This window comes from Chelonoidis abingdonii, chromosome 10 (assembly GCF_003597395.2).
Source record: "Chelonoidis abingdonii isolate Lonesome George chromosome 10, CheloAbing_2.0, whole genome shotgun sequence".
Classification (NCBI taxonomy): domain Eukaryota; kingdom Metazoa; phylum Chordata; order Testudines; family Testudinidae; genus Chelonoidis; species Chelonoidis abingdonii.
This window is the reverse complement of record NC_133778.1, coordinates 38,148,704-38,175,523: the sequence shown is the minus strand read 5'-3', so window position 1 is coordinate 38,175,523 and position 26,820 is coordinate 38,148,704. Positions and strand designations below refer to the sequence as shown.

Genomic DNA, 26,820 nt, shown 5'->3' with positions numbered 1-26,820 from the left:
ATTCTACATCCAAATGATTAAGTGAGATACACTCAGATAATTCTGGCAAGTGACCTGCATCCACATGCTGCAGAGAAATGCAAAAAACTACAAAGGTCACTGCCAATCTGCCCTGGGGGAAAATTCATTTTCAGCCCCCACATGGCATGCAGTTAGATCCTGAGAATGTGAGCCAGAACCAGCCAGTCAAGCACCCGAGAGAGAGGCTCACAGCCCTGCCCCCGCCCCCAACATCCTATCTCCAGCCATGGCCATCCCTGATGCCGCAAAGGAAGGAAATTGAAAAAACTTCACCAAATACATTTGGGGGGGAACCTTCCTAACCTCCGACAGTGACCAGCTGAAACCTTGTGGCATGAGTTTTAGGAATATAAGACAGAAACTGGAAGTGAGCCCCCAGATGGTTGAGTACTATCCCTTACCATCACAAGCAATCCTGTCATACAATCATACCTATAACTCTGTCCAGCTCTTTCTTAAAACCAGTTAAGTAGTTCGCTCCACAACTGCTTTTGGGAGGCTGTTCCAGAACCTCACCTCTGTGATGGTTAGAAACCTTCTCATTTCCACCTTGAATTTGTTCATGGTTAGTTTACATCCATTTGGTCTTATGCCAACATTATCCGTTAGCTTAAATAGCTCTTCATGCTCCCTGGTATTTACTTCCCATAAGGTATTTACAGACAGCAATCATAATCTTGGTCAGCCTTCTTTTTGCTAGATTAAGCAAGGTAAGCTCTTCCATCTTCACTCATAAAACAGACTCTCCACTTCCCTCATCATCCTAGTCGCTCTTCTTTGCACCTGTTACAATTTAAATTAAATCTTTCTTGAACACAGGTGACCAGAATCGTACACAATATTCCAGATGAGGTCTTCCCAGTGCCTTGTACAACGGAATTAATTCTTTATCTTTACTGGAAATGCCCTGCCTGATACCTCCCAAGATCACTTTTGCCTTTTTTCACAGTCGCATCACATTGGTGGCTCACAGTCATCCTGTGATCGAGACACACACCCAGGTCTTTCTCCTTCTCTGACCCTTCCAACTGATGATCCCCCAGTTTGTAGCAGAAATTCTTATTGTTACCCCTAAGAGCAAGACTTCGCAGTTGGTACTACTGAATTTCATTCCATTCTTATTACTCCAGTCTTCAAGGTCATCCAATGCTCCTCTGCATCGATGATGCCTCGCAACTTGGTATCATCAAGAAACTTCTTTAGCACACTCCTACTTTTTGTCCCAAGGTCATTAACAAAAATGTTGACTAAGATTGGTTCAGAGACCTATGCTTGAGGAACTCCACTAGTAACCTCCCCAAGTCTGATAATTCAGCTTTCAGTCCAACTCGTTGCCTTCTCCACTTCAGCCAATTCCTTATCCACATCTTCCCTAATTTAACCAATGATTTCCCATGTGGTTCCACTGCAGATGCTTTACTGAAGTTCAAGTGTATTAGATCTACTGTACTTTCCTAATCTCAAAAATCAGTTATTTTCTCAAAGAAGAAAAACATGTTAGGCTGTTATGATCTATCTTTGGTAAATCCATATTACATTACATCCCCTTTACCTCTATGAATTTAATTATTCTTTCCTTCACAATTTGTGCTAAAACCTTGCATGTACTGAGGTCAGACTAACAGATCTGTAATTGCCTGGATCATATTTTTCCCTCATTCTAAAATATAGGTACAATTTGTTATCTTGGGAAAAAATGACTCATTTTCAAATAAAATAAGCCACACTAAGAATCATCATGCAAGGTGCCCAGCAACCTCAGCACCTGCTGGTCAAAGGCACTGTGCGTTTTCCAGGAGCAGGAACAAAATTCAGTGACAGAATCCCTCTCTCTCTCTTTAGATCAGCCATTAAAACAAGGCCTGCTTCAGTTTGTTCCGTTTTGAATTTATTTTTATTACAGGGCAGTGGCTGGAAGGAGTCATTAGACCATGAAAAATAATAATACCGCTGTATTCACACATGTGAATCAACAGAAATGTCAATTTATGTTCTTGTTAGAATCATATTACTGCAAAGACAACTATCTTACTGCAGTCTATTTTTTAAAATGTAAATACAGTAATTTTTTCTAAGAAAACACATTCACCCCAGCGTATTATTCCAGGATATCAATATTTCAGCCATATTTCTATTTTTGTTGTACAATACGTTCATTAATTGCTATTGTTCTTCCAGATGTCCAGCATGTCCTAAAGATAAATATTTGCTGGATAAGTTTCTTTGTGAGACCTGTGGGTATTTACCGATATTTCATCATATTTTTTTCAGTTTGGTATCCTGTATTTGCTCCAGAGGAACTGCAATTCATCAGTTTAACTTTTGTAGAGAACAACAGTAGGTTACAAATTTTGGAAGCAAAGAGTCTCTCTGTTTCTTGCTAGAATATTTAGAAATCTGGTATGAGAAGATGGAATGTCTGGAGAACAGTTTTTGTGTGTGTTTGTTTTAAATACCCATTAACCAACTCACTAGTTAAGGTGTCCAAATAACTCTCTTAAAATTCCTCCTTTTTGGAGGGGTACAATGCAAGAATGACTAACCAAAGAGACAGAGTTTTTGGGGCCAGGAGTTTGTTTGTGATGTGATAACTCATATATCATACTGTTTTCCACTGTGTGTATTATTTTATTCTTATGAGCTCATAAGAACATGGTTAGGCAGAGATTGCAACTCAAAAGTATCCTGTTCTTTAGAGAGCAGGAGTCTCATCAACTTGAATCAATTATCAGTTTGTTTGCAAGAACAAACATGACAAGGACAGGGAAAGATGGAGCAACCTGTACATTGTATGCTTGTACTGTATGCGTGCTTATGCACAGCAGCAAACAGCATTATTTGTTGGCTTGTCTCACTGAAGAGCTGAGATTATGAAATGATTGCAGTTCTTGTTATAGAATGGTGATGCTAAAAAAGCATCCACCACACAAAGTGGGACAGATTAAAAAAACAACAGAGGATCAAATTTTAGGACTCTCTCAATCTCTCAGTGTCCCTTTAAATATGTACAGTACTTGGAAGATCTGCATGTCAGGTGTATCATCAGATATACAGGTCAGAATTAATGGGAAATCTTGTCTCCTCCTTTGTAGGTTTGGAGGGCTCTTTTTCAATAGAAATAGTGACATTTGGCTCCATGGAGTGACAGGAGTCAGGTTTGGAAAGACCATGTGGGCAATGCATAACCTAGCTTTGTCGAGGCTTCCTATACACTGTGTCTGTTTAGAGTGGTTGGAAGTAATGCAAGGGCAGAAACAGAGGCTCCATTGCTAAAAATATTCAGGTCTGGCTGGTGGGTCTCACTGACATGCTTCTTATGTGACTGTCATATTTGGGGTCAGGACGGCATGTTCTTCCAGGTCAGACTGGCAGACCACCTACCATCAATACAGCTAGTATCCTGGAAAATGTAAGCGCATAATCCACGTTGCTCTCTATTCCCCTCTGTGAAACATGGGATGCAGGAATCAACATAACTAAGGGCCTAATTCTGCAACCCTTCCTCATACTACATAGTGCTTGCTCACATGACCAGTCCCATTGAGTAGTGCTTACTATCGGCCTCAATGCGAGTACAGTTTACAGTACTGGACCCAAAGCTACTAAAGAAGTAAAAGGAAAACACTTACAGTACCTGAGTGAAATTAATTAAAACTCAGATTTGCAAGATTTGTTTTCTCTTATCCAATTCAGCTGTACAGTCATACTGAGAAAAACCATATGTGACCACTGATATGAAAAAGCTGGTGCTGATTCGGGAACGCATAGGCCTGCTTTTAATATGAGCAGTCTTACTGAAGGATTACTCTTGAGCTTAAAGTTAAGCATATGCTTAAATGTTTTCCTGGATCTGGGCCATACTCAGTTAAACTATGTAGAACTGAAGAGTCAATTCATTTCACATACTATCTCTGAGAACAATAAAATGACAAAGTTAAAAATTGTAAAAGATACAATAAAGTCAATCTGTAACTATTTCAGGTAGGAAACAATCCGATTGAGTTTTCATAGCTGTACAGAGGTGGTGGCATGCACTCACAGTCAGTTGGCACATAACTGTTCAAGGATAGACACTAGTTCACAGGCCAGATTAGGCTGGCACACAGGCGGTATGAGTAGTATCATGAGTCACTGGAGGACAGCCACAGTTACTCTCCTACAACAGGTCACCAACCTTGATACAAGGTTGGGTTTAGTCACATGAGATCACAGAGGAACTTTCTAATTCTTCTCTACCTCCATTTTCAATATCCAGATGTGGCATCTACAGACACAACTGAAGGGCGGTGGGAAAAGACAGGAGGAGGGAAAATCTACAGTAAAATAAAACCAATCATCCATAGACAGTTATCCCAGTATTTCAAATCCAAGACATTAATCTCTCACTGAAAGATTTAAAGTACTGTACTTTGAAGATACTGAACAGTAACCAGGCCACAAAAATACAATGTCATTAAATGGTCACTATTACAAAAAAATCTATAAAGGAATTAAATAATAGTTCATCTTAACACCATAATGAGAGATATTAACAAATATTCTATAACTTTTTAAATAAAATAGTAATTACCAACCTTAATGCCAATGTGTAGGTTCCTGGTTGCCGTTGGCTCTCACGAATGAGATAACTTCCCTCTGCAACACTTAATAACTGGTCAGCTTCTTCTCTTGAGATCATACCATGGAATCTAACAAACAAAACTCATTTTTATTAGCAATCAAAGCTGTTTCAAAACACACTGTTTTTCAATCTTACACCTCATCTTTGTTTGTATTTAAGGAAAAAGAAAAAGAAAAACAAAAAAGTGGCTTTTTAAAAGAAGTTTCCATAAAAACTACAGTAATTAGCAGGAACCTATTCATTATGTTAATTTCTCTCTCTGCTTGGCATTTGGCCAGCATGATTATTTGCGGCTGGTAGGCTTTAGCTGTCAAAATCACTTAACAGATAGCATGGGAAGAACACTCTCATTACAGAACAAGCGCATTCTTGACATAACATCGATATCTTACATTAGTTTAATAGACAAGTGTCCATGTTACCCATTAGCTTAATATTCTATGCTAGGGGTACTCACACTTGCCAATACTAAGGGACAGTCTGGTAGTTTGCCAGGGGCTCAAACGATCCATTTAATCTGACTATTAAACTGCATAACAAAGTGCAAAATTTACAGACACTGATACCAAAATAAACACAAACACAAAATTTGCTTTCATTCTCCATGCTAAACAGAACAATCTTTGCTTAATGCACTGAAATGGAGGACAAGTAAATACAAATGATAATGTGCATTTTTATAGCACGTGACATTTCAAATGGCTCCAAAGAGATTTTTACACACACATATACTCACTGCAGCACCTTCATCTTTGGGGTGAACCAACCAACCACATGAAGCACAGCAGCACAATATTTTCCTAAATAATGCAGAACTGAAGAATACTGTATCCATCTGAAACTGCAGGGGTGATGTGAGGTGGGCAAAATGCCATACCCAAATTAGAGTTTGCAGGGAAATAGTGTGATTAAGTGGAGGAAAGTTCTTTGCTGTACATGCCCAATGAGCAGACTAGCAGAAACAGGGCAGAGCACAATTTCACAGTGATCACTCAAGATGTACCCATCAAAATGTAATGGATGACCTTTACAAGGTCCCACACACAGCATGCCGAACAGCCAAGAGGGCAGGCTATTGCAGAGTCCCCACTTCGCAAATTAAAAGTGTTAGCACAGCCAGCCCCACATTCTGTGGTTAAACACACAGAGGCGATGAAAAGGCCATGAGGTGCACTTGCGGCACCTTTACTCAACCTTGAACATGAACTGAACCCACTCACGTTAGACTCAGTGATTCACAGCAGCACTTTACTTACTCTCTTCCATAATATTTGGGTCTGTTCTCTACCTATTGAAAAAACAAACATTTTAAATATTTTACTTTCAGAAAAGATGGCACATAATGAACATGTTGTATATAATAACTTTTTAAAAAAATAGGAGAGAACATATAGCATATCTGATGGGAAAGGACAAGAATCACTCAGCACTACAGTACTTTTCTTTTACAGTACAGTGGGTATAGTGTAAGACGACACACTGAAAGGTCCAACAATCTAAACACAAGCTGAGGAAGCAGCCTATTTAAATGCTGAAATGGAGAGTGTCTCTTGAAATCACGTGCACGTTGGTGCTTTTCTAAGCCACATTAGTAATGTTGTCCAACTACTATAGGCCCAAACTGAATTTTTTTTTTTAAATGATACATGACATTTTTTTCTTGGTACAAATACGTGTGATAATCTAGAAACACATTTTTTAAAAATCTTCAATTTACAAGTCATCTTCCTCTTCTAAAGTTGCTAGAAGTGTTGCTGTGTACTGTTAAACCACTGCCATATTTCATCTGAGAGGTGACTACATTTCAGTGGTAAATGAAACATTGTTATACAAGTCCTGCATTTCTTGTGCACCCAAAACTTTCACATTTGCGTATTAAAATAGCACCTAGAGGCACCACCAGTATGAAGACCCTTTTGTACTAGTTGCAAATAGTATGAAACAGTCCCTGCCCCAAACAGCTGACAATCTAAATGTGCACACAGACAAAGGGTGGCAGAAAAGGAGTATCATTAGTCCCATTTTACAGACAAGGCACTGAGAAAAGCAATTTACCCGGGATGCCTATTGCAGAGTTGGGAAATTGAATCCAGCTCTCTCCCATCCCAACGCAGTGCCCTAACCCCCATCATTTCTCTGACTATGGAACTGGGAAATCTTTTGGGCTTTGAATTCACCAGTTATGCAACCTTAACCATTGCAGTCATTGATGATCCAGCTATAATCAAGCACAAAACTTTCACAGTTTATTTCCGCTTCAGTTTCATCCTCACATCCTTTCAGGAAAATGTCAAGCAAACTAAAATAAATATTTCACCCTTGTCGTTGAGATGTCAAAAATTAAATACGATACAGAGTCTAGCAACAACAATCCTTCCATAGTCACAAGAAATAAAGAGCTAGTCTGATGGTTGATCAGTTTAGAAAATCAGTATTCATTATTGAAGTGATCAATAATGTTTTAAAGTGTGCATTTTCCTTTATAATCATTGAAGCATATATATTAATTTAGATGTAGAATACAACTTATAATAGAAGAAACAAGAGTTGACTTATGTAACCACAGCCTTGCAACTTGCTTTATACTTCTGACTAGATTACAACAGAAAGCCTATATTACCAGAGAAGCAAAATTAAGCCCTTACTCTGCAAAGACATGCTTGACTTTAATCATGCAAGTAGTACCATTGTTTTGAGTTGGACTATTCACATGCGTAAAGGCAAACACATGCATAAAACTTTGTAGGATCGGGTCCTAATTTCCCTCCTCCTGCCAAGCAAACCACTTCATTTTATACATTAGAAACAATATGAAAGTAGACAAGATGAAAGCATTAAACACACACACTGCAATACTGTGCATAAAAACTGTGCATAAGTAACTTCAAAAAACTTAGATGCCTCTCATGGGATTAATGGCCAACATGGCACTCCAAGAAAATGTCCAAATCACAATAAAATCTGAGTGTGCAAACAAGATGAGAATGTGAAGTAGCAGAAGATTAGAGCAAACTGTCAAAGAAAAACTCAGCTGGAGAGTAACTACAGGCACTCAGAATGGGTGTGGGACTTAACTTTTCTCCGATGATAAATTAAAAGGAGAAATTACCATTTCTCTGAACCTGGCTGCCCTCACTCCTTCAGACTGTTACATCCACTTTTCTTCAATTAGACTGTAAGCTCTTGAGACAGGGGCTACCTTTCACTGTGTGTTTGTACAGCATCTAGCACAATGAGAACCCATTTAGGATGGGAGATAAACTGAGCCCATCTAATTTACATGCCTGTCTCTTTATAACCTCTCATGTTATCTCATTACCCCATTCTACTGTATTTTTTGTTGTTTATTTTGAATGTATTTACATAGGGCCTGACCCAACTCCCACTAAAAGCAAAGGAAGTCTTTCCATTGACTTTAGCAGCACCTGGATTGTGCCTTTAGAATAGAGTTGATTTGTATGCGTTACTGTAGGCCAAGTATATAACATAGGTCAGGATATTATATGCCTCTTATTTTCTGCAATGTTTTCTATGAGTATTATCATACAGGTTTCCCCATAGGCATCTCTCTTTAGTCAGCACCTAGCATTTTTCATAATTTAGTTGTTGATATTGCCATTAAGTGCATCAGAACTGGAAGCACTGTTTGACCTTGCCATGATCTTTTGATACCACAAAGTTCCTGTAACACGATTTTCTCTGAGTCACCACATATGTCATCCTGGTCAACACAGATCCAGAGAGAGCTAAAATTAGCTGTCAAAATAACTACACAGATTTGGTAAGTTTAACCCTCCTTTTTGCTTTCCATGATGGAGTTTCAAAAGGCTTATTCTCACTCTTCTCAACCCTCATGTAAAGGAGCAAAATCATGCCTTCCAAGTTTGGAGCCACTTACTGTCTGAGATGAAATATGGGTATTGCTATAATAAAATGAAGCAGCTGAGGGAGAATTATCATTTTAATTAAATCTATTCTTGCTGAAAAGGTCAGTTCAGCTGTGCCCCATCTCTGCATAATGTCTTTTGCTTTTTGCAGTATTTGGGGGCCACTAAAATTGAAAATTTTATTTAACATGAGGCATAAGATGTGTCCCCAGCTGCTTCATTTTTTCTTGCATTCAAGTAAATGTCAGTGTAAATTTTCTTGAGTTTCAGAAATTTTTGAGAGTAGTTTGTAAATTGCCTTATTATTTCAATAATCATAGTGATGGTCTGTACAGGGGTCATAAAAGTTGATTCTTGTATTAGCAAAGACTTTTTATGTCTGTTCTATATCTAGGCAAAAATTTCCAGCCAATTTTTTTTTTCCTCTGAAAAATGCAGCTTTGGGAAGACAAATATTCTGCGAATACATGTCCATTTTGACAATTTGTTTTAGTCAAAAATGAAAAAAAAAGAGAAAACTTCAGAAATGTTTAAATGAATCATACAATCAAAAAGAAACATTTCAGTGTCTTGGACTATATTACCAAGAGGATTTCAACATGATGCACAAGAATGAGGTAGGATGGGGATGCTCTGGAGCAGGGACTTGAACCAAGGTCTCCTGCATCTGAGATGAATGTCCTGGGTGATGGGGTATGCCAGGATTGGGGGTTTCTCAATGTCTTCTGTTGAAGGTGTCCCACTTTGTATAACTAATTAAATATTCACTGAAGCAGGGACTGGAATCCAGGTGTCTCCCACCAAGGTGAGTGGCCTAACCACTAGGCTACAGGGAATTCTGGGATAGATCTCTTCCAGTCTCTCCTACTGAAGCTGTTCCACTTTCTATAAAATACTCAAATAGTCATTGGGCCAGAAAGAGAATGTGAGAATGATATGATAGGTTCTATGCCTGAAATGAAATGCCTTTTTCAATGTGCTGGAAATTCTGGACTTTTTTTTTTCCATCTTGTTTGACCCGAACAGAATGTATTTTATTTTATTTTTTAGAACTGCCAGTGATCTGGAGAATCAGTTATTCACACAGTTCTAATTAGTACCTTAAAAAAAAAAGTCAGCATTTACCCACAGTTACTACTCTGTGGTATGAGAGATCGCACACTTTCCCCTGTACTTACAATGGAAAATAACAGTGGTACCCATGTGGTATTTGTCATCTGTTATTATTGTTTGTACTGCAGTAGTGCCCAGAGAGTCCAGGAAGGATCCAGGCCCCACTGTGCTAGGCACTGAACACAGAAGTCACTATGGTCCTGCTCTGGTTTTGTTTCTATTTTTCCCCCTAAACTTTGGTTTATGGCTAATAAAACTGAAGTGGGTGAATGGATAAATGGTGTAGACTTGGCATGCGCCTCACACTTGACTGTGTCATTCTGAAATGTCCTCGGTGCCTTGGGAAGTCACCCAGGATGAATCTCGTTCATATGAACTCGTCTTTGAGATCAAATTTAACAAGTTACATTAAATACCCCCATTCAGCATGATCAAATGCTTCGTAGCTACCCACAGAGGCTGCTTTGACAAGGGTATTTAGAGATGCTGCTCAATCAGGCTTGTTAGCGATTAGCACAAGATTAGGATGGAGTCTTGTTATGAGGCGAAAAAGGGCAGTAATTTTAATTAATTCAATCATTTGGTTGGCTTGATATCCTTTCACGTATGATTATTTTAAATTCATTGTGAGGTGCCCTGCTGGGACAGCAAGGGGTGCCCTGAAGACAGATTCTAACCATACATATATATTCATGCACACACACGTGCACGCACACACAGCCCAGAGAGGCAACCACAATATGCTTTGGACAATGCACCCACATTTCATATTATAATCACAGTATGAATCTGATGTAGAATTCAAAGATCCTTAAGTATTTACAGCACTAACCCACAATGCTATTTTTCACTCAAAATACCTCAGCTGTGCTGCACCATCACATGACCAAAAAACAAGGGGTGATTCTCCAGTCCTTTATCCTGGCATTACCCCAGTGTAACCCAATTGACCTCAACAGAGTTAGAATGGATAGTCGAAGTATTTTAGAACCATTTTCAAGTTACTGGGTTATTTGTTGGTAATGTCTCTCCACATTATCTCTTGTAGCAGCATGTGCCTTTGCACCTTGAATAAACATTATTTATGGTGTGATTTCCAATTACTCTTTGCCAAGTACTTTTTTCTTTAATTGTCCTGCCTATTTCAACAAGAGGAATAACATAATTAATACCATACCAAATTACGTATTACTCCCTCCCCCTAACCTCTGATATTCTTTGGACTGGGATTCTCTTCCTAATATTTATAAAATTACGTATACAGCAGAACTATTCAATTACTCAGAAGATTCTGCTCCTCACTGCCTCACTCACGGCTGCTAATAGAAACCCAGCTGAGAAAGAGCAGATCAAAGCTCAGCACTAGCAGGAAGAGCTTAGAACACAGAGAAAGGTTAAACATGTAACTACTCACTGAATATATTTTCACTTCAACTTTGTTTCAGCTGCACAGTATGTTCAGTACTTGTAATGAAAAACATTGTTATGGGCAAGACATTGAAATCAACTCCCCCGCCTCCAAAAAAAGCAAATAATACACATTGATTCTACATTATAATTATTTCAATTTTACTTTTTATGATGTAAAAATATCCTTCAAAATGGTCATAGTTTTGACCTTATTTGAGAAATAGGATTTTTAAAATGGAAAATTTCCTTTTTTAAAAAATACCTAAGCCCCTTCATTTTCAGTTAAACCAATTTTTACTGAAAAATTCCCAGGTTTTACAAAGAGTATTATTCCTTTTTTCACCCCAATTCTCCCCCTACCTTTGTATCATTCAAATATATAAAAATAACTTGTTTTATTAGGAAAATACAATCATTGAATGAGAAATAGGTATTACGATAATACATTATTGTTGCCTGTTGAAACAAGGCTGTGTTAGTCTAGAAGATACACAATAAACAAAAGGCACGCAGGCAAGCTCTGAAGTGCGTTGCACCTCGGAACATATTGATGAATTTCACGCCCACCATGCACGCATTTCAAACTGTTAGCAGATGATGGATTAAAGATTTGACACACTAAAATTGGAAGAAAATGAAAATCTGTATCAGAATACGTTTCAGAACATAAGGAAGTATTCAAAAGTTTAAAAAAATGAACAGGAGAAAAGGATAGACTTGAGTGTATGTGCTGCAAATGGTGTGGCCCAATTATTAAACATAAATGCTTATGGGCTAATAGTTCTAAGTGTACAACAGTGAACTGTTTTTTCAAATGAAAAGTTTTATTTGGGGATTAGAGATGTATTGGTTTCTTAAACTCAGAGCTGGCACTGTGTTTTGAGTTCTGCTTTCGTTCTACAGCAAACCATATTGATTAACGGAATTCAGGGCATTAATCTACTGAATATTCCTATCTTTCCAGCCACCAAAATAAACCCCGATATTCACCCAGAAAAATTATTAAATAGTTTTTTGCACTGATTTTCACCTGTTTTTGTTGTGGTAATAAATACTGATAAATTCCCAGGAAAAATTAAATAAAACAAAAACTGAAAATGAAGGGCCCTAAAAATACCTTAAACTTTACACTCAGCAGCTATCTATGTGCAACAAATTGTATCCTGCACAAATCTGCTTTGTTCAACTCTCCATTTCCACATGATTCCTAAAAATTGCAGATATGCATTTCTTATCCCATATTAAAATCAAGACCATGTTCTACTCTACAGTTTACGTTTTGGGACAAAACCATTCTAGAGTTACACTAGCTTCTTTGGTCCCTCCTGAGTGAAGTACTTAGTCAAGTTTGGTGTTATGAATGTTCACAAGTGATGGTACAAACACACGTCTCTGTTGAGCCTGACAGGATTAAACCTGGAGACCCTTCTAGGTACTATGTAGTAAACCTACATACCCTCTAGAGCTTGGATCACTAATTCAGGGTGAGCACTGCTCAGTTCCAGCCTATTTCTTCCTAAAATAACCACGAATTGCAATTTGCCGTCTGTACAAAAGCTTATAAAAATTTAAAACTAATGTGTAAACTCAATGATACTGCGGCGATACACACACATCTTTGGATGAGAAAATTAAGTAAAGGTAAATTGTAATTGAAGTGGCAGCATCTGGATGCCTGAAGATCTCCCCAGTATGAATTGGCCTTATCTTGTCTAATTTTTAAAATAATGCAAGTGTGGATCTGATTAGAATTTGAATGAATGACCAGCTGGTGTTGTAGGCTTGTTCCATTACTGCAATTGGAACAGATGCTCAAAATGTTTTTCTATAGTATATGACTTTATATCTCTTATGTCTTGCCTTGGCAGTCTAGTGGTATTGCTAATATTATAAAGGAGGAGATCTTCGCACGACTCCTGCTCATGATCTCTCCTTTCCCAGGACACAAACACCAGCCTGCAGACAAATTGGCATGGGCTGTGCTCCTGACAGATCTATTAAGCTAAACAAGACTAGAACTCCTCTGTATTATTATAGGTAACTCTCCACTATGGGGGGGAAAAGTCCATAAAGCATACATGTTGTGCACCAAACTGCAGGCATTATTTTATTTACTATAAGGCCTCTCCATGCAGTTCTGGTTGCACTATTCCTGCATACTTTGTATTTCTCTATTTAAGAAGGAAAGCTTATCCTGAAAGCTATACATATCAATAGTAAAGTTGAGACTCTGAATTCACAAAAATTAGGACATGTACAGATCAGGTTCCCATACTGTCAAGGTACCTGAGTGGCACCCATTACTACAGTATCCATATGCATTACGATATGGTCTTTTGTAACATCAACAGACAATGCCAGGAAAGGTAAGATACAGCTCATCAAAATAAATAAATGTTAACAGTCTACGCTACTAGCCTGCCAAAAGTGCGTTATAGTCTTAAAATGTATATACACTGGATGCATTTCACCCACGACTGAAACTCAGGAACCTTTAGGGGCAGAAAGCAGCAGTTATTTCTTGACACCTAGAAACAGTACACAACAGTTTAGGGCAGTGTAGCAGTGCAGACCCACCACCACGGCGCCTCCTGCTGATTGTGCTGGGAATTTGCTCTCTTGGACCACCAAGGCACCTTTTACTAGCAGTGCTTCACGCACCATCCCTTCCACTTCCTCCTCCATCGCCACCATGTGGACCCGTGTCACTCCCGGACCGCACTGTCCTCTTCGGGACACAGTCCTCCAGCTGTGCCCCAGCCCGCTGTCTCCCCTCTTTTGGTGGACAGGCAGTCCTTGGTCCTTCCACGAGCCTCAACGGCCAAGTGAAGTTTCTAGTCTAATCCCGGGTTTCAGGGGCAAACTGAAGTCTGTATTTAGGCTACTCTCCTCATTGGCAAGTAGGAGTAAAGAGTGGGAGAGACCCAGGCCCACTCACTACTCTGGGTCCCGGCCAGCCATATAGCTGGCAGCCACTTACTCTCCCTCCTCCTATTCCTGCTGACTACATTCCCTGGGCCTCTTCCCATGTAGTCCTAGCATCTTCCCTTCCCCTTGCTTCAGGGCCTCAGTCTGGGCATGGTTAGCCAAGAGCTCCTCTACTTCTCCGCTACCCTGTCCAGCACTGCAATATCTCCAGTGCTCCTCAGCAGACAGTTCTTCCCCTTTGTCTTCCAGGAAGAGACTGTCTTTCCTCTATATATACGGGCTGCTTCAGCTAGCCTTCTCTTGATTGGCTCTCCCCATGAGCCTTTTCCTGATTGGCTGAGTTCTGCAAAGCCTCTCCAAGGCTGCCTTAACCCTTCTCCTGCCTGTGTGGGGCAGCCGCCCCCCCACAGGCAGGGAGTAAAAATGCACTATACACAAATGAATGTGTGTCATTTTGAGTGATATCACAAAAAATCCTATTGTGCTGAATACATGGAAAGGAAAAATAGAAAGGTTGAAGTGGAAACAAAAACTGTCAATGGAAATAATTACACGTGATTAAAATCTCAACTTCAATATTAATGTGTAAGGTTTTTGCACAGAAACAATAACAGCTTAGATGTTGTTTCCTTATTAGCAAATTCATTAACAGCACAAAACATTTAAAAACTATTTTTTCTTGCTGAGACATGTTCCATAAAAAATTAGTCTGTCATGCTTGATCAAGATATAGCTACATGAAAGACCAATCAACTATAGCTGCCCACTTACCTATTGCAAAAATGCAAACCTGCCAAGTTAATCATGGAAGATCAGAGTGTTTCCATTTAAATGAAGCATTTGACTCCCATTAAATCTCTATATTTTATCCGAGAAGTTGATAGACTATTTGGAAGAACTGCAATTGGGCATTTGAAAGAGAGGACAGAGAAGTCCCTGTTTAAGTCAGTAAAGTAATCTTTGTGATCTAAGCTATAAGCTATTAATGCCCCTGACAGTACTATGCTCCACTATATTTAATGCTATGTCAACATGACAAACACATTCCAGAGATTAATTTCCTCTCTCTTGTTGCATGATAAAAATGTTGCAATAAAATTTGAACAATTTAATAACTTGCAATGGTTTAGTATGAGTAGTGTTTTGTAATATCATTTAATGAGTCATACTCAACATTTCAGCATTCTTAAAATTGACACTGATGTTTTCGAAGTTCCTAGAAGTAGTGACGGGATAGAGAGTTATTCATAAAAACTTACTGACATGGATGTTTAATATCAATTAAAACACAACAATATTTTAATCTACAATTTCAAAATAGTTATGAAAGAGTGCCAGTCCTGTCAAATAGCATTAAAGAGACAGTATCACTTTAGGTCCTGATCCTACAATCCGAGCCATATGAGCTGACCCTCTGCATACATAGGTATTCCCTATGCTTCAACAGGATTCCACAACTGAAGCATCAGGGCCCACACTTTCTGTCTATAACTGAAAGATTGGGATGGGCAGAAGAATTCACTGTTCTTTCATTGCATTTATTGTGTGCATTTAATAACGTAGGGACAGTCTTAGTATTTGCCCTGTACAGTCAGTTTCCCCTGTTTGTGTGGATCTTTCACACAAAAGAGAGGACAGAGAAATGTGTTCTAAAAATAAAAAAAAGTGTAAGTGTAAAGAAAAAAAAAACTGCTAAAGTTACCAGGTGATTGCAGGGGACAGATGTACTACCTGAAAGTCTTTTTAACTCTTATTTTAAATTAACCAGATTTCCACTTGATGGTGCCCCTTTAACATCAGAAAAAGCAATGTATTCAAGTTGCCCTCTCCATAATACTTCCATGTCTCCCATGTAGCAGTTGTTGAATGTACAGTGTGTGGATGGAACTGGAGTTTGTGGAGAATGTAAAGCTTTGGATCATCATGATACCCACCTCAAAAGTGCAGGTAATCCTTCTAGGATGGGGAGCTTCCTGTTGCAACTGATACACTGAGAGAAGGCAGAAGTTAAATATATTTCAGTTTTCTGCTTAACACAGAATTGTTTTTGTTAAATTAGGCATTTGAAAACATTAAATTTTGATTTAAAAAAATACTTGCTGCAAGATTTTGTGCAGAGGGATACACAGGCCAAGATATTATAATTGATTCACAACTAATCAGAAACCATTCGCTATTAGAATTCATTTATCTAATTAATTACTGTGTGATACCTGGGCAAAGTGGGAAAAAAAGCTAGACACAAGCAGAAAAGAACAGACGTTATGATCAATGCAAACTTCACTTTACAAACATCAAAAACATTTTGGTTCTACAACTCTGTTCTTCAGCAACAGGATTCACAGTCAGTGCTGTAAGGCACTGACCATGCCCTGCAAGGCACTGCTCACCTTCAACTCTCATTGATTTCACTTGGGACTGAAGCTATTCAGGACCTTGCAGCAGAAATTCAGAGCATTGTAGAATCAGGCCCTCTGTCTTTATGATTGTTCACTAACCTTTCTGAGCAAACAAATGTCATTTATGGCTGTGCACCTATGGTCATTCAGTGGGCAGTTTCCCATAGTTAAGGCCTAAAATGTAACCTATTTTAAAATGGGTACAAATACCAAAATATCTATTTTTGTTATCTTTTAAAAATTGAGCCTCACTGAGATCAAGGCATCTTTAAAAATAAGTTGTAAATTTATGATAGTAACATGCTACTTTGCTATAAAGGAGGGACATTCAGCTCCTCCTAAAGTAGTTTGATTTGGCAAATCACCTTAAAAATGAAGCTGTCAATACTTTTTTTATCTTTACAAAAATTTGGTTCTGATTAGATTTCTTTCTGAAATAGACACTGAGAGATGTAATCCCTTAAAATTAAATTATCTTTCCAACAATATTACTAGCAAACAACTCTGATAACATGTGCTGTTGCTTCTTTTTGAACATAAATTAGTTTATCCAATGAGATTTTATTTCATTATGTTTGGCATTTAATCATAACTATTTTTTGACACTCATGCTGCATTAAGATGCTAAGAATATAAGAATCACAATGGAGAAAATGGCAGAGTGTTAGATGACAAGCAAATATTCACACTAGAAGGAGATCCTTGTTCCAAAGGGGGTGGGGAAAGCAACATTTTTATCTTTATCTTAATTTTATTTAAAAGCTACTTCACCACTTTTAAAAATTGTTTTGCACAGATATGAAAAGGGTGATTTTGAAAGTGATGAAAAATAGGAATATAATGTAAAATTTTCAACTTTTCATTGGAAGTACAGCATGAATATTTATTTTCCCCAGTTTCCACTATAAAAATATTTTTTCTGCCACAAATGAAGAAATTATTCCCTGATCCGAATCTGATACTTGTGGAGAACTAGCTCAAGTTTTATAAGAAAAAATTCAGAGAGAAAATGGATAATTTTAGATCTGAAAATGTGATGATGGATAGTCGCAAGTGACACGCTTTGTAGAGCACTAAAAAAATTTAAGCTACCGTAATCATTTCTTGCCTCACATCAACATTAGAAAGCTTTTCTGAAGATGACCTTCTGCTCAAAGACTGTGCCTTTTATTCTTTAGTCAGGAAGACACTGTGTGGTCTGTGAAGTTATAAAATGTGCTCTCTATCCTTTTCCTGTAACTGCTGCATGAGAACCAAGCTATCAGCTGCTGTTTCCTTGCTGCTACTATTGCTAGTGAACTTGAATAAGACATTCCTATTCATTCATCAAGAGAGACAGCAACACAAGCAAATAATATGACTGTGTGCACTTACTTCTAATTTTGGAAAATTATGAAAAACATAAGTTAATCTACAAATGATGTGTGTTGCTTTAGCTACTGGGCCAGCTGCCAGTGAGGGTTTGGCATGGTAAAGGTTGGACACCTCATTATAGATCACGGTGTAAAATAAAATGAACAAAAAGGCAGAGTTCATTGAGTTCACAGAAGGTACAGTATTGTGATTTATTATTATTTGCAACTGAAAGCAAAACACACAGAACTTGGTGACAAACACTGGATGAACAGCTGTTATGATTAATGATGTTTAATAATAAAGTTACAATGTGCTCCAATTTTATTCTTTAACCATCATCTACAAGGCAAAAGCCTGCTTCAAGTCACTTCATGTGTAAGTGCCTTTATTTTAAGTGACTGGCTTGACATATGGCAAGCCCCTGATGTAATAAGTTATGATTCAAAGCCACACAGAGATTGCTTCTACGTTCACATGCAGACTGAGGTTCCAACCACCGCAGTTATACAACAGCAGTTGAATGGGTTGGAGACTGTTATGCGCATTCAGTTCCTTTACATTCAGCCATCTGACGAGAACACCGAAGACAGCTGGAGGAAAATCTTTAGCATTTTCCCCCATCTTCGCTGCTTATTTTTCATTCATTTCAATTAATTTAAAATAAGTTTTAGAAGGTTCTGGAGTTGCTAAAATTTTAAGGCCTATGCAGTGTTGCCAACTCTCTTGAATTTATCATGAGTCTCACAGTATTAGGTGTTTTAGTTAAAGGCCCAGTGCCTGGAAACTAGAGATTATATAAGAATCTCAGCTTTTGGGATTGTTTCTAGTCTTCATGGCAGCAGAGAAAAGCTTGAAGCTATTACTTGAGTTCATCTTAAATGCTCAGACACCAGATGGCAAATAAAAAAAGCCCCAACACTAATGTTTTGGTTTTTTTGAGGCATGACTCATGATTTTTGAATGTTTGGGGTTGGCAATGCTGTCTGCAAAGTGCCTGTTGGAACAGAAACATCCAATCTCTGCAGGACTCATGGAAACTGAAAGTGAATGTTTCAGAAGAGTTGGAAGTTCTGTGCATTTAGACCTAGAATATATACTGTAGAGCAGCGGTTCTCAAACTATTGTACTGGTGACCCCTTTCACATAGCAAGCCTCTGAGTGCGACCCCCCTTCCCCCATATAAATATATAAACAAGTGTTTTTAATTTAACACCATTATAAATGTTGGAGGCAAATCAGGGTTTGAGGTGGAGGCTGACAGCTCGTGCCCCCCTATGTAATAACCCCCTGAGAGGTCCCAACTCCCAGTTTGAGAACCCTTGCTGTAGAAAATAATCCTGCATTAGCAAAGGCATGAACTAAATGATTCAAAAGGTCTTTTTCCCCTCTAATTTCTATTATATATTTTCAGTTGATAAAAATTATTTTAATCCATTCTCTATAAACTTTAGTAAAATCTTACACTTCAAAAATACGCTTATACATTTTTTGTCAAAGGTTTAACAAACTTAAAACCTTCAACTCAGTAGAACAGATTCCATGATGTGCTGTCATTTGGAAATAAATCCATTTTTTTGGACGCTGGATCATAAGTCCCAGCTTACACAGGTGAATTTTTTCATTATGTTAAGTGCTGCTTTCATGTGTCTTTGGCAGTGCTGTTACTAGCCCATTTGGGGCCCGAAGCAGGAATATTTTCGGGGGGGGGAGCTACAAACACAATAATTAATAGGGGGCTCCTTGCGCTGCTTGGGGCCCTAAGCAATTGCTTAATCTGCTTATACCTCCTAGCGCTGGCTCTAGTCCAGGGGTCGGCAACCTTTTAGAAGTGGTGTGCCGAGTCTTCATTTATTCCCTCTAATTTAAGGTCTTGCGTGCCAGTAATAGAGTTTAACGTTTTTAGAAGGTCTCTTTCTATAAGTCTATAACATATAACTAAACTACTGTTGCATGTAAAGTAAATAAGGTTTTTAAAATGTTCAAGAAGCTTCATTTAAAATTAAATTAAAATGCAGAGCCTCCCGGACCGGTGGCCAGGACTTGGGTAGTGCGAGTGCCACTGAAAATCAGCTTATGTGCCGCCTTCAGCATGTGTGCCATAGGTTGCCTACCCCTGCTCTAGTCTTTGGACATGGTCTCAAAACAGAGGTGGGCAAACTACAGCCCGTGGGACCCTCCTGCCTGGCTCCAGAACTCCTGCCCCAGGAGGCTCACCCCTGGCCCCTTCCTTGCTGTTTCCCCTACTACGCAGCCTCAGCTCGCCCCGCCGCCGGCGCAATGCTCTGGGCAGTGGGGCTGCGAGCTCCTGGGACAGTGCAGCTGCAGAGTTGGGGCCTGACCTGGTGCTCTGTGTTGCGCGGTGGCGTGACTGGCTCCAGCCAGGTGGCATGGCTGCCTTTCCTGGTGATCTGGGCGGTGCAGCTGTAGCGCTGCCAGCCCCTGGTGCTCCAGGCAGCGTGGTAAGGGGGCAGGGAGCAGGGGAGGGGTTGGATAGAGGGCAGGGGAGCTCAGGTGGTGGTCGGGTGTGGGGGTATGGATAGGGGTCTGGGTGGTCAAAGGGTGGGGAACAAGGGGGTTGAATGGGGGCAGGGATCCCCAGGGAGCAGTCAGAAAGGAGAGGGGAGGTTAGATGGTACAGTGGGAGGCAGTCAAGGGCAGGAGTTCTGGGGGCGGTCAGGGGACAGGGAGAAAGGGTGTTTGGATGGGGCAGAGGTCACAGGGGGTGGCGGACAGACAGTCAGGAATGAGGGTGGGGGTTGGATGGAGTGGCAGAGAGCAATCAGGGGCAGAGGTTCCGGGGGTGATCGGATGAGGCAGTCAGGAATGAGAGGAGGAGTTAGATGGGGGTGGCGGGGAGTAATCAGGGGCAGGAGTTCCAGGGCCTGTCAGGGAACAGGAGGGGTTGGATGGTGCAGGAGTCCCAGGGGGTCATCAGGGGGCGAGAAGCAGGATGGGTCGGATAGCTGGCGGGCGCCGGGCCCTGCCTGGCTGCTTGGGGAGGCACAGCCTCCCGTAACCGGTCCTCCATATAACTTCAGAAACCCGATGCAGCCCTCAGACCAAAAAGTTTGCCCGCCCCTGTCTCAGAAGGACATCTAGCCTAAAAAATATGTCAGAACATGTAGAGTTAGAGGCATTTTACAGTAGTTGTGTGGCCAAATACACACACACACTGAAAATCTGCTGTTAAATAAAGGCTGATTCTTTCTCCCTATGCAAGAATCCGGGTCACTAACGCCCTTAGGCACTATGCCAGCAGGCCATACCTGTGCAAGTAGTCTCATTGACATTAATGGGAACACTCATGTGAACAAGGTTTACAGAATCCAACTCCAGGGACTGTACAGATGCACTTGGCCTTTGGCATCAAGGAGGGCAAGTGTCTCCAAATGACAACATTTCCTACTACTCTTCATATTAATGCACAATGTTTCTTGAACTCATATCTTGATAAAAATGGTATTTCAATTGTTTTAAAAGCACTGGAAATGAAAGTCTTTTGTTACAATATTTTTTAAAAATTTGTTTGAATACTTACAGTAAGATTTCCAAACAGGTGGTTGGTATTCATCAGTATCTGAAAGAATAATGACACTTATCTAAATACACTATTAAAAACAAGGTAAACACATTCCGGCAGAAGCATTGTTAAATTCAGCAAGATAACTGTACAAAAATCTAGCTGGAGTATATGCTAATATTATTGGCATTTTAAAAGCTACAAAAAGGGAGGTGTAAAAAATGAACACAAGTGCTAAGAGTTTTCCCTTCTTTACTTGGAAGTTTGTAAAGTTATTTTTCAAAACAAGGTGGAAGAAGAGCAACAGAATACCAAGATTGCCAAGATGGCCAATTTACACGTAACTCTAATGCTTCTATAAATAGACGTGCAAAACTGGGAAGAAAAAGAATAATGCTTTCTTTAAATATGCCTTTTTAAAAAAGTTTACATTAGAAAATAATGTTTCCTTAAAGATATTTAACTTAAGGTCAAATCAATCAACTTTCATTCCACCTATTAACGACCCAGTCCTTCTCTAAAGTGTTTTGGAATTGAGTGCATCCCTTCACATAGTTTGTGAGCTCCCTAGTGGAGTTCACTGTATTCTGGGTTTGTTTTAGAACACAGTGTCACAAGAGGGCTCACAAACTATGTGAAGGGATACTACATTCTTCCACTGAAATCAGAGGCCAAACTCCTATAGACTTCAATGCTTGCAGGATCAGGCCCTAAATTTGTGAAAGCAAGAGAACTGGAAGGTATCAATCTGTATAAGAAGCAATGTTGTAACTTTATTCCACTGAGATCTCTCTCCTTTTTCAAATCTTCTATTTACACTGATCCCAGCTAATCCTTGATTTGCAATCTGATACACTTCACAGCATATATATAATACTGAAGAAGTTTCAAAAAACTTGCATTCCTTTTATACTGAGTACAAGCTCCACATAGTAAAAATTACCAGATGCCGTAAGAATACCACGAGCGTCTCTCCAAATCTTGCAAACCTCAAACTTTAATTCTTCTCATGTACTTTGGAGTTTGTCATTAAAATAAATTGGTTTTCTAGGTTGTCTGTCTGTCTTGTGACTTGCTGACAATTTACCAGTTGGGCTAGATTCTGACCCTCATTGCAGCTGCTTTGTGTCAGTTCACTGGTTCCTCTACTCCTATCAGGTACCCTCTAACTTTGGTTTTGATCCCATGAGCTACTGATCCTACAAGATCATGAGCTCTCTCACCTCCCATTGCAGTTGATGGGAGTCAGTGGCACTCTACATGTTGCAGGAGCTATGAAACACAAGCACATTTGAGAGCAGACGACAGTGTCTTCTGCTACACCACAGCTTTTGGTAGGCAAATATCTGCTGGCACTGATGCTGTCTGATGGAGCTGCAGGGGAGATGCCTGCAGACGGGGCAGCGTGCAGAACCGCCTGGCCGTGTCTCTGCATAGGAGTTGGAGAAGGAACATGCTACTGCTTCTGGGAGCCACTTGAGGTAAGCGCCGCTCAGAGCCTGAACCTCTCCTCATGCCCCAACTCCCTGCCCCAGCCCTGATCCCCCTCCTGCTCTCCAAACCCCTTGATCCCAGCCCGGAGCACCCTCCTGCACCCCAAACCCCTCATTTCCAGTCCCACCTCCTCCCACCCACCAACCTCAATTTTGTGAGCATTCATAGCCCGCCATACAACTTCTATTCCCCAATGTGGCCCTCGGGCCAAAAAATTTGCCGACCCCTGCCTTAGGGTAAGGAACTTACTTCCTGTGAATATTTACCTTAACCCACCACCTCCCCATTCAGAAACATTTGTAAACACTTCTAATTCAGGAATGTTTTTTATTTGAATTGCTATCAGCTATGGATAGTGACTCCTTTACCTTGCACTTTCCACCATATTTGTATAGCTGTCATTTTGTCTAGCTTTTTATTATCTATCTTGTGTGACACATTTTAGCTACTATATATGATTATCATATACTAATTGCTTATAGAATGCCTCAAGTGCCTTGGTATTAGGCCCTTTTATAAATATTATATTGTTATTAATAAGTGAACATCTGGGTCAGATAATGGAGTTTTGGGAATCCATTTATCTAAATCCCCAAGAAATCATGCAGACATGCTACCATCTCATGGTTGCCTGCCAAGTGTCTCACAACAGCATGGAGGTTTTCAGCTTTCCATCCTATGCTGTGTCGTTGAAAGATCATCATCAGTAGCCACATTAAGGACTATCCATTTCTAATTTTTATTTTATTTCAAGTTAAAGCAGTTCTAGGAAGTGCATGGTAGGAGCACTGGAACATGATTCCTCAGCACTGTACTGTATATCATGTGGAAAATGGCAAAACCTATGTGTAAGGGTGTGGACTCACTCCTGCGGCGCCTCCTGCTGGTGGTCCATGGGAATTAGCTCTTCTAGCATCCGGGAGCACTCCCTGCAGGCTGGTGATCCACCTTACCGCTGGCCTCTGTGTCCCTCCCAGGACCCCGGTACCCCTTTCTCCGGGTTGCTGCCCCCCTGGCAGTACCCCCACACTCTGGGTCTCCCCACCCAGGGGAACCCCTCACCCACTAACCCCACCTCGCCTCAGTGTAAGGCTACTGCCAGTCACCATCTAGCCCCACTCCCTGGGGCAGACTGCAGAATACACCACTCATCACAGGCAAGGTTGGGTTGGACCTGCTGCCTCTCTCTCTAGCTGGGCTGCCCCTCTGCACCCCAGTACTGTTCTTAGGCCCTCAGCTAGGCCCACTGCCTGGGGGTTTTCCAGGCTAGAGCTCTCAGCCCCTCTAGCCTTCCCCCAGCCCTGCTCCACTCCCAGTACCCTGCTCAGTTCCCTAGCAGCCAGGCCCTTCTCTCTCTACAAGCAGAGAGAGAGACTGTTGAGCTTCTGGCTGCCCTGGCCTTCTTATAAGGCCCAGTTGGTCTGTTTGGGGTGTGGCCCCAGCTGCAGCCACTTCCCCCAATCAGCTGGGGTTTTGCTCTTTTCCCCAGCCCCAGCTTCAGGGCTGGAGCAGTGCTCACCCTGCTACACTGTGTCTAAATATAATGGGCCCTTATTCCCAGGAGAATATGACTACACTATTAGCTGGGTTTTGGTCTACTGTTGCTACTTATAAACAATATTTGCATCCATTTGATTTACAAATAAATGATAGGTAAAGGACATCATCCCCCAATTTTGTACAATGTGGGCTGACTATTATGAAAACACAAATATCTTGGCAGTTTAAACCATTTTTGATGGAACTACAGCTATGTCATCATTACAACTAAGGGCATTATATTTGCAAAACTGAGAAGCAACAATATTTCTGCCTAAACAAAAGAAATCTCGTTAAAGTCAAACAAGAACAGAGGTAACTTTCACATAACAATTTATAAAATTCAGAACTGGAAGGAATGATTTATGTTCTGCAGCTGTGCACAAGTATTTTGTTTAGAAATCTGTCGGCATACTTTACTACCTTAACACTGTTAAGAGTTCCCAGAGAACATTCCTCATTCGGGAATGAAAACAAAAGGTCATTTCTATTGTAATTTTTAAAAATGTTCTCCGATATACAATATGTAGCAGCAAGCATAGCACAATGACAATAATGCAGGAGAGGCTTTATAGTGTACACTGTCTGTCTGTAACAGAGTGCTGTTGCTGTTAGCAATCGATAAACATTACTTTGCTACCCACCGATAAAAAACAAGTCTAAACACTACATGGAACTATTAAAATCTGTTTTAAAAAAAATTATCAACACGGACCAAATTTTCAAAAATGAACAGTATTTTTGGGTGCACACTTTGTGAAAAGGCCTGATTTCCAGAAGGTAGATGCTTTTTCTTTAAGGTGTCCAGTTAGGCATTCAAAAATTAAGATACCCAGATCACCGGCCTGTTTCTTTAAGTCACAATTCAGAGATAGACAGATACAATGTGCTGCAAAACTGAACCAAAATATGAAGTTCCCACCAACCCAACAGTGTTTAATTAATGATATAAACTCTACTCTGTCATTCTCTCTCAGGTTTTTCTATAGCACCTATCAGTGCAATGACTGAGCTCTGCTCTGAAGTTCTCATAATAAGATCAAACCATTTTCTGCAAGTTGTGCATCATGTTTTTCCTCTACAGTATTTTTTAGTTAATTTATATTTAATTAACCTGAATATTGAACCTGGTGCTGCAAACCCTTACTACTGGGTATAGTCCTACAGATGACAATTTGAGTACTCAAAGTGCTACACTCATTAGTAAGAGTTTTTAGGATCATGCTCATAGACCATTTTAGTAAATTTGCCACTTCAACCAGAGCTAGGATAACTTCACAGGCACAGTTACTGTAACATAAGGAGCAAGAAGTCTTGTTTTTAAAATAGCAACGCATCAAGAAAAAACAGATAAATTTCCCTCCCCCCGGCAATTTTTGAAGTCTACAAAAATCTTGCTCTGATAAGGAAGGAAGAAAAAGAAAAGTGGATGTATGAAGGAAAGGCTATTGAAATACAATACTGGGATCCGTGAAAGCATCCTAGCCTAAAGCAGGGGTTCACACAACAAAATTTTTGGTGGCCTCAGACTGCGGCCACTAACTCTTGCTGGTGGCCGCGCTGACACTTTTTCTTAAAGTACTTAATTAACTTTAAGAAAAACAAAATAGATATGCATATACATGTATCCAAATCACTGTAATTTATTTGGGTAGGGTTTTTTTCAAACTAAGTAATAAAAATAATTTAGGACAGTTCAGTAAGAAACAGCTGTTTTTTCAAAACCTGCACTAATTTCTTAGCTCCTAAAGATCCCTGTCACACATATTAATAAGGTAAAATGATCAACATCATTTTATATTGATATAGCACTTTTCATCCCACTGAGACCCAAAGACATTTATAAAGTAAGGGGAAAACAGTTCAGGATATTTCCACATATTGAAAGCAAGGACAGCATGAGGAGGCCACTGTCCACAGTTGTCATATCCTGCAGCGGATTCCTGCTATGCTGGACCAAGAGCAGAATCAGATCTGTCCCTGAGAGGAGTGTTTTGGCGCAGACCAGCAGAAGTGTATGTGCCATGAGAGGGAGGAGTGGTCCTGGCTCCACACACCAGTTCAAAAGTGAGTGCAATTTCTACCCACAACTCAAGTCAGAACTGGAGGAACATAGTGCCCTGCACAGCAGCAGCACAGGCTCCACCCCATACATCATGAAGTCACAACACTGTGACAGACCATACCTTAGGCCTGGTCTACACTACGCATTTAAATCCATTTAAAGAGCGTTAAATTGATTTAATGCTGTACCCGTCCACACTACAACGCCCTTTATATCGATATAAAGGGCTCTTTAAATTGATTTCTGTACTCCTCCCCGACGAGAGGAGTAGTTGGGGCAGAAATCATTGATCGCGGGTGGTTCTGGGCTACAGCCTCACCCCTCCCTTTGTGAAAGCAGAGGCAACCAATTTCGCGCCTTTTTCCCTGGTTGAACTGTGACGTCAAACGCCCTAGCACAGACAGCATGGACCCTGCTGAGATTCGAGTACGCTTATCGTGAACGTTGTCAACACCTCGCACACTCTC

The 26,820-nt window shown here is 40.1% G+C and overlaps 1 protein-coding gene across 2 annotated transcripts in view; it reads right to left on the bottom strand.

Moving 5' to 3' along the window:
- The window catches only part of CHN1 (chimerin 1), a 172,387-nt gene that overhangs the window by 109,823 nt on the left and 35,744 nt on the right, over positions 1 to 26,820 (bottom strand). Inside the window, exons 3-6 of one of the 2 annotated variants that reach the window (XM_032784541.2) lie at positions 21,274 to 21,312; positions 15,915 to 15,970; positions 5,899 to 5,930; positions 4,596 to 4,709 (exon numbers count right to left, since the gene is read on the bottom strand). In XM_032784541.2, the coding sequence (XP_032640432.1) occupies positions 4,596 to 4,709; positions 5,899 to 5,930; positions 15,915 to 15,970; positions 21,274 to 21,312 (241 nt within the window). Of the gene's footprint in view, positions 1 to 4,595; positions 4,710 to 5,898; positions 5,931 to 15,914; positions 15,971 to 21,273; positions 21,313 to 26,820 lie in introns of those variants that run through there. The other variant, XM_075070107.1, reaches the window with a different exon arrangement.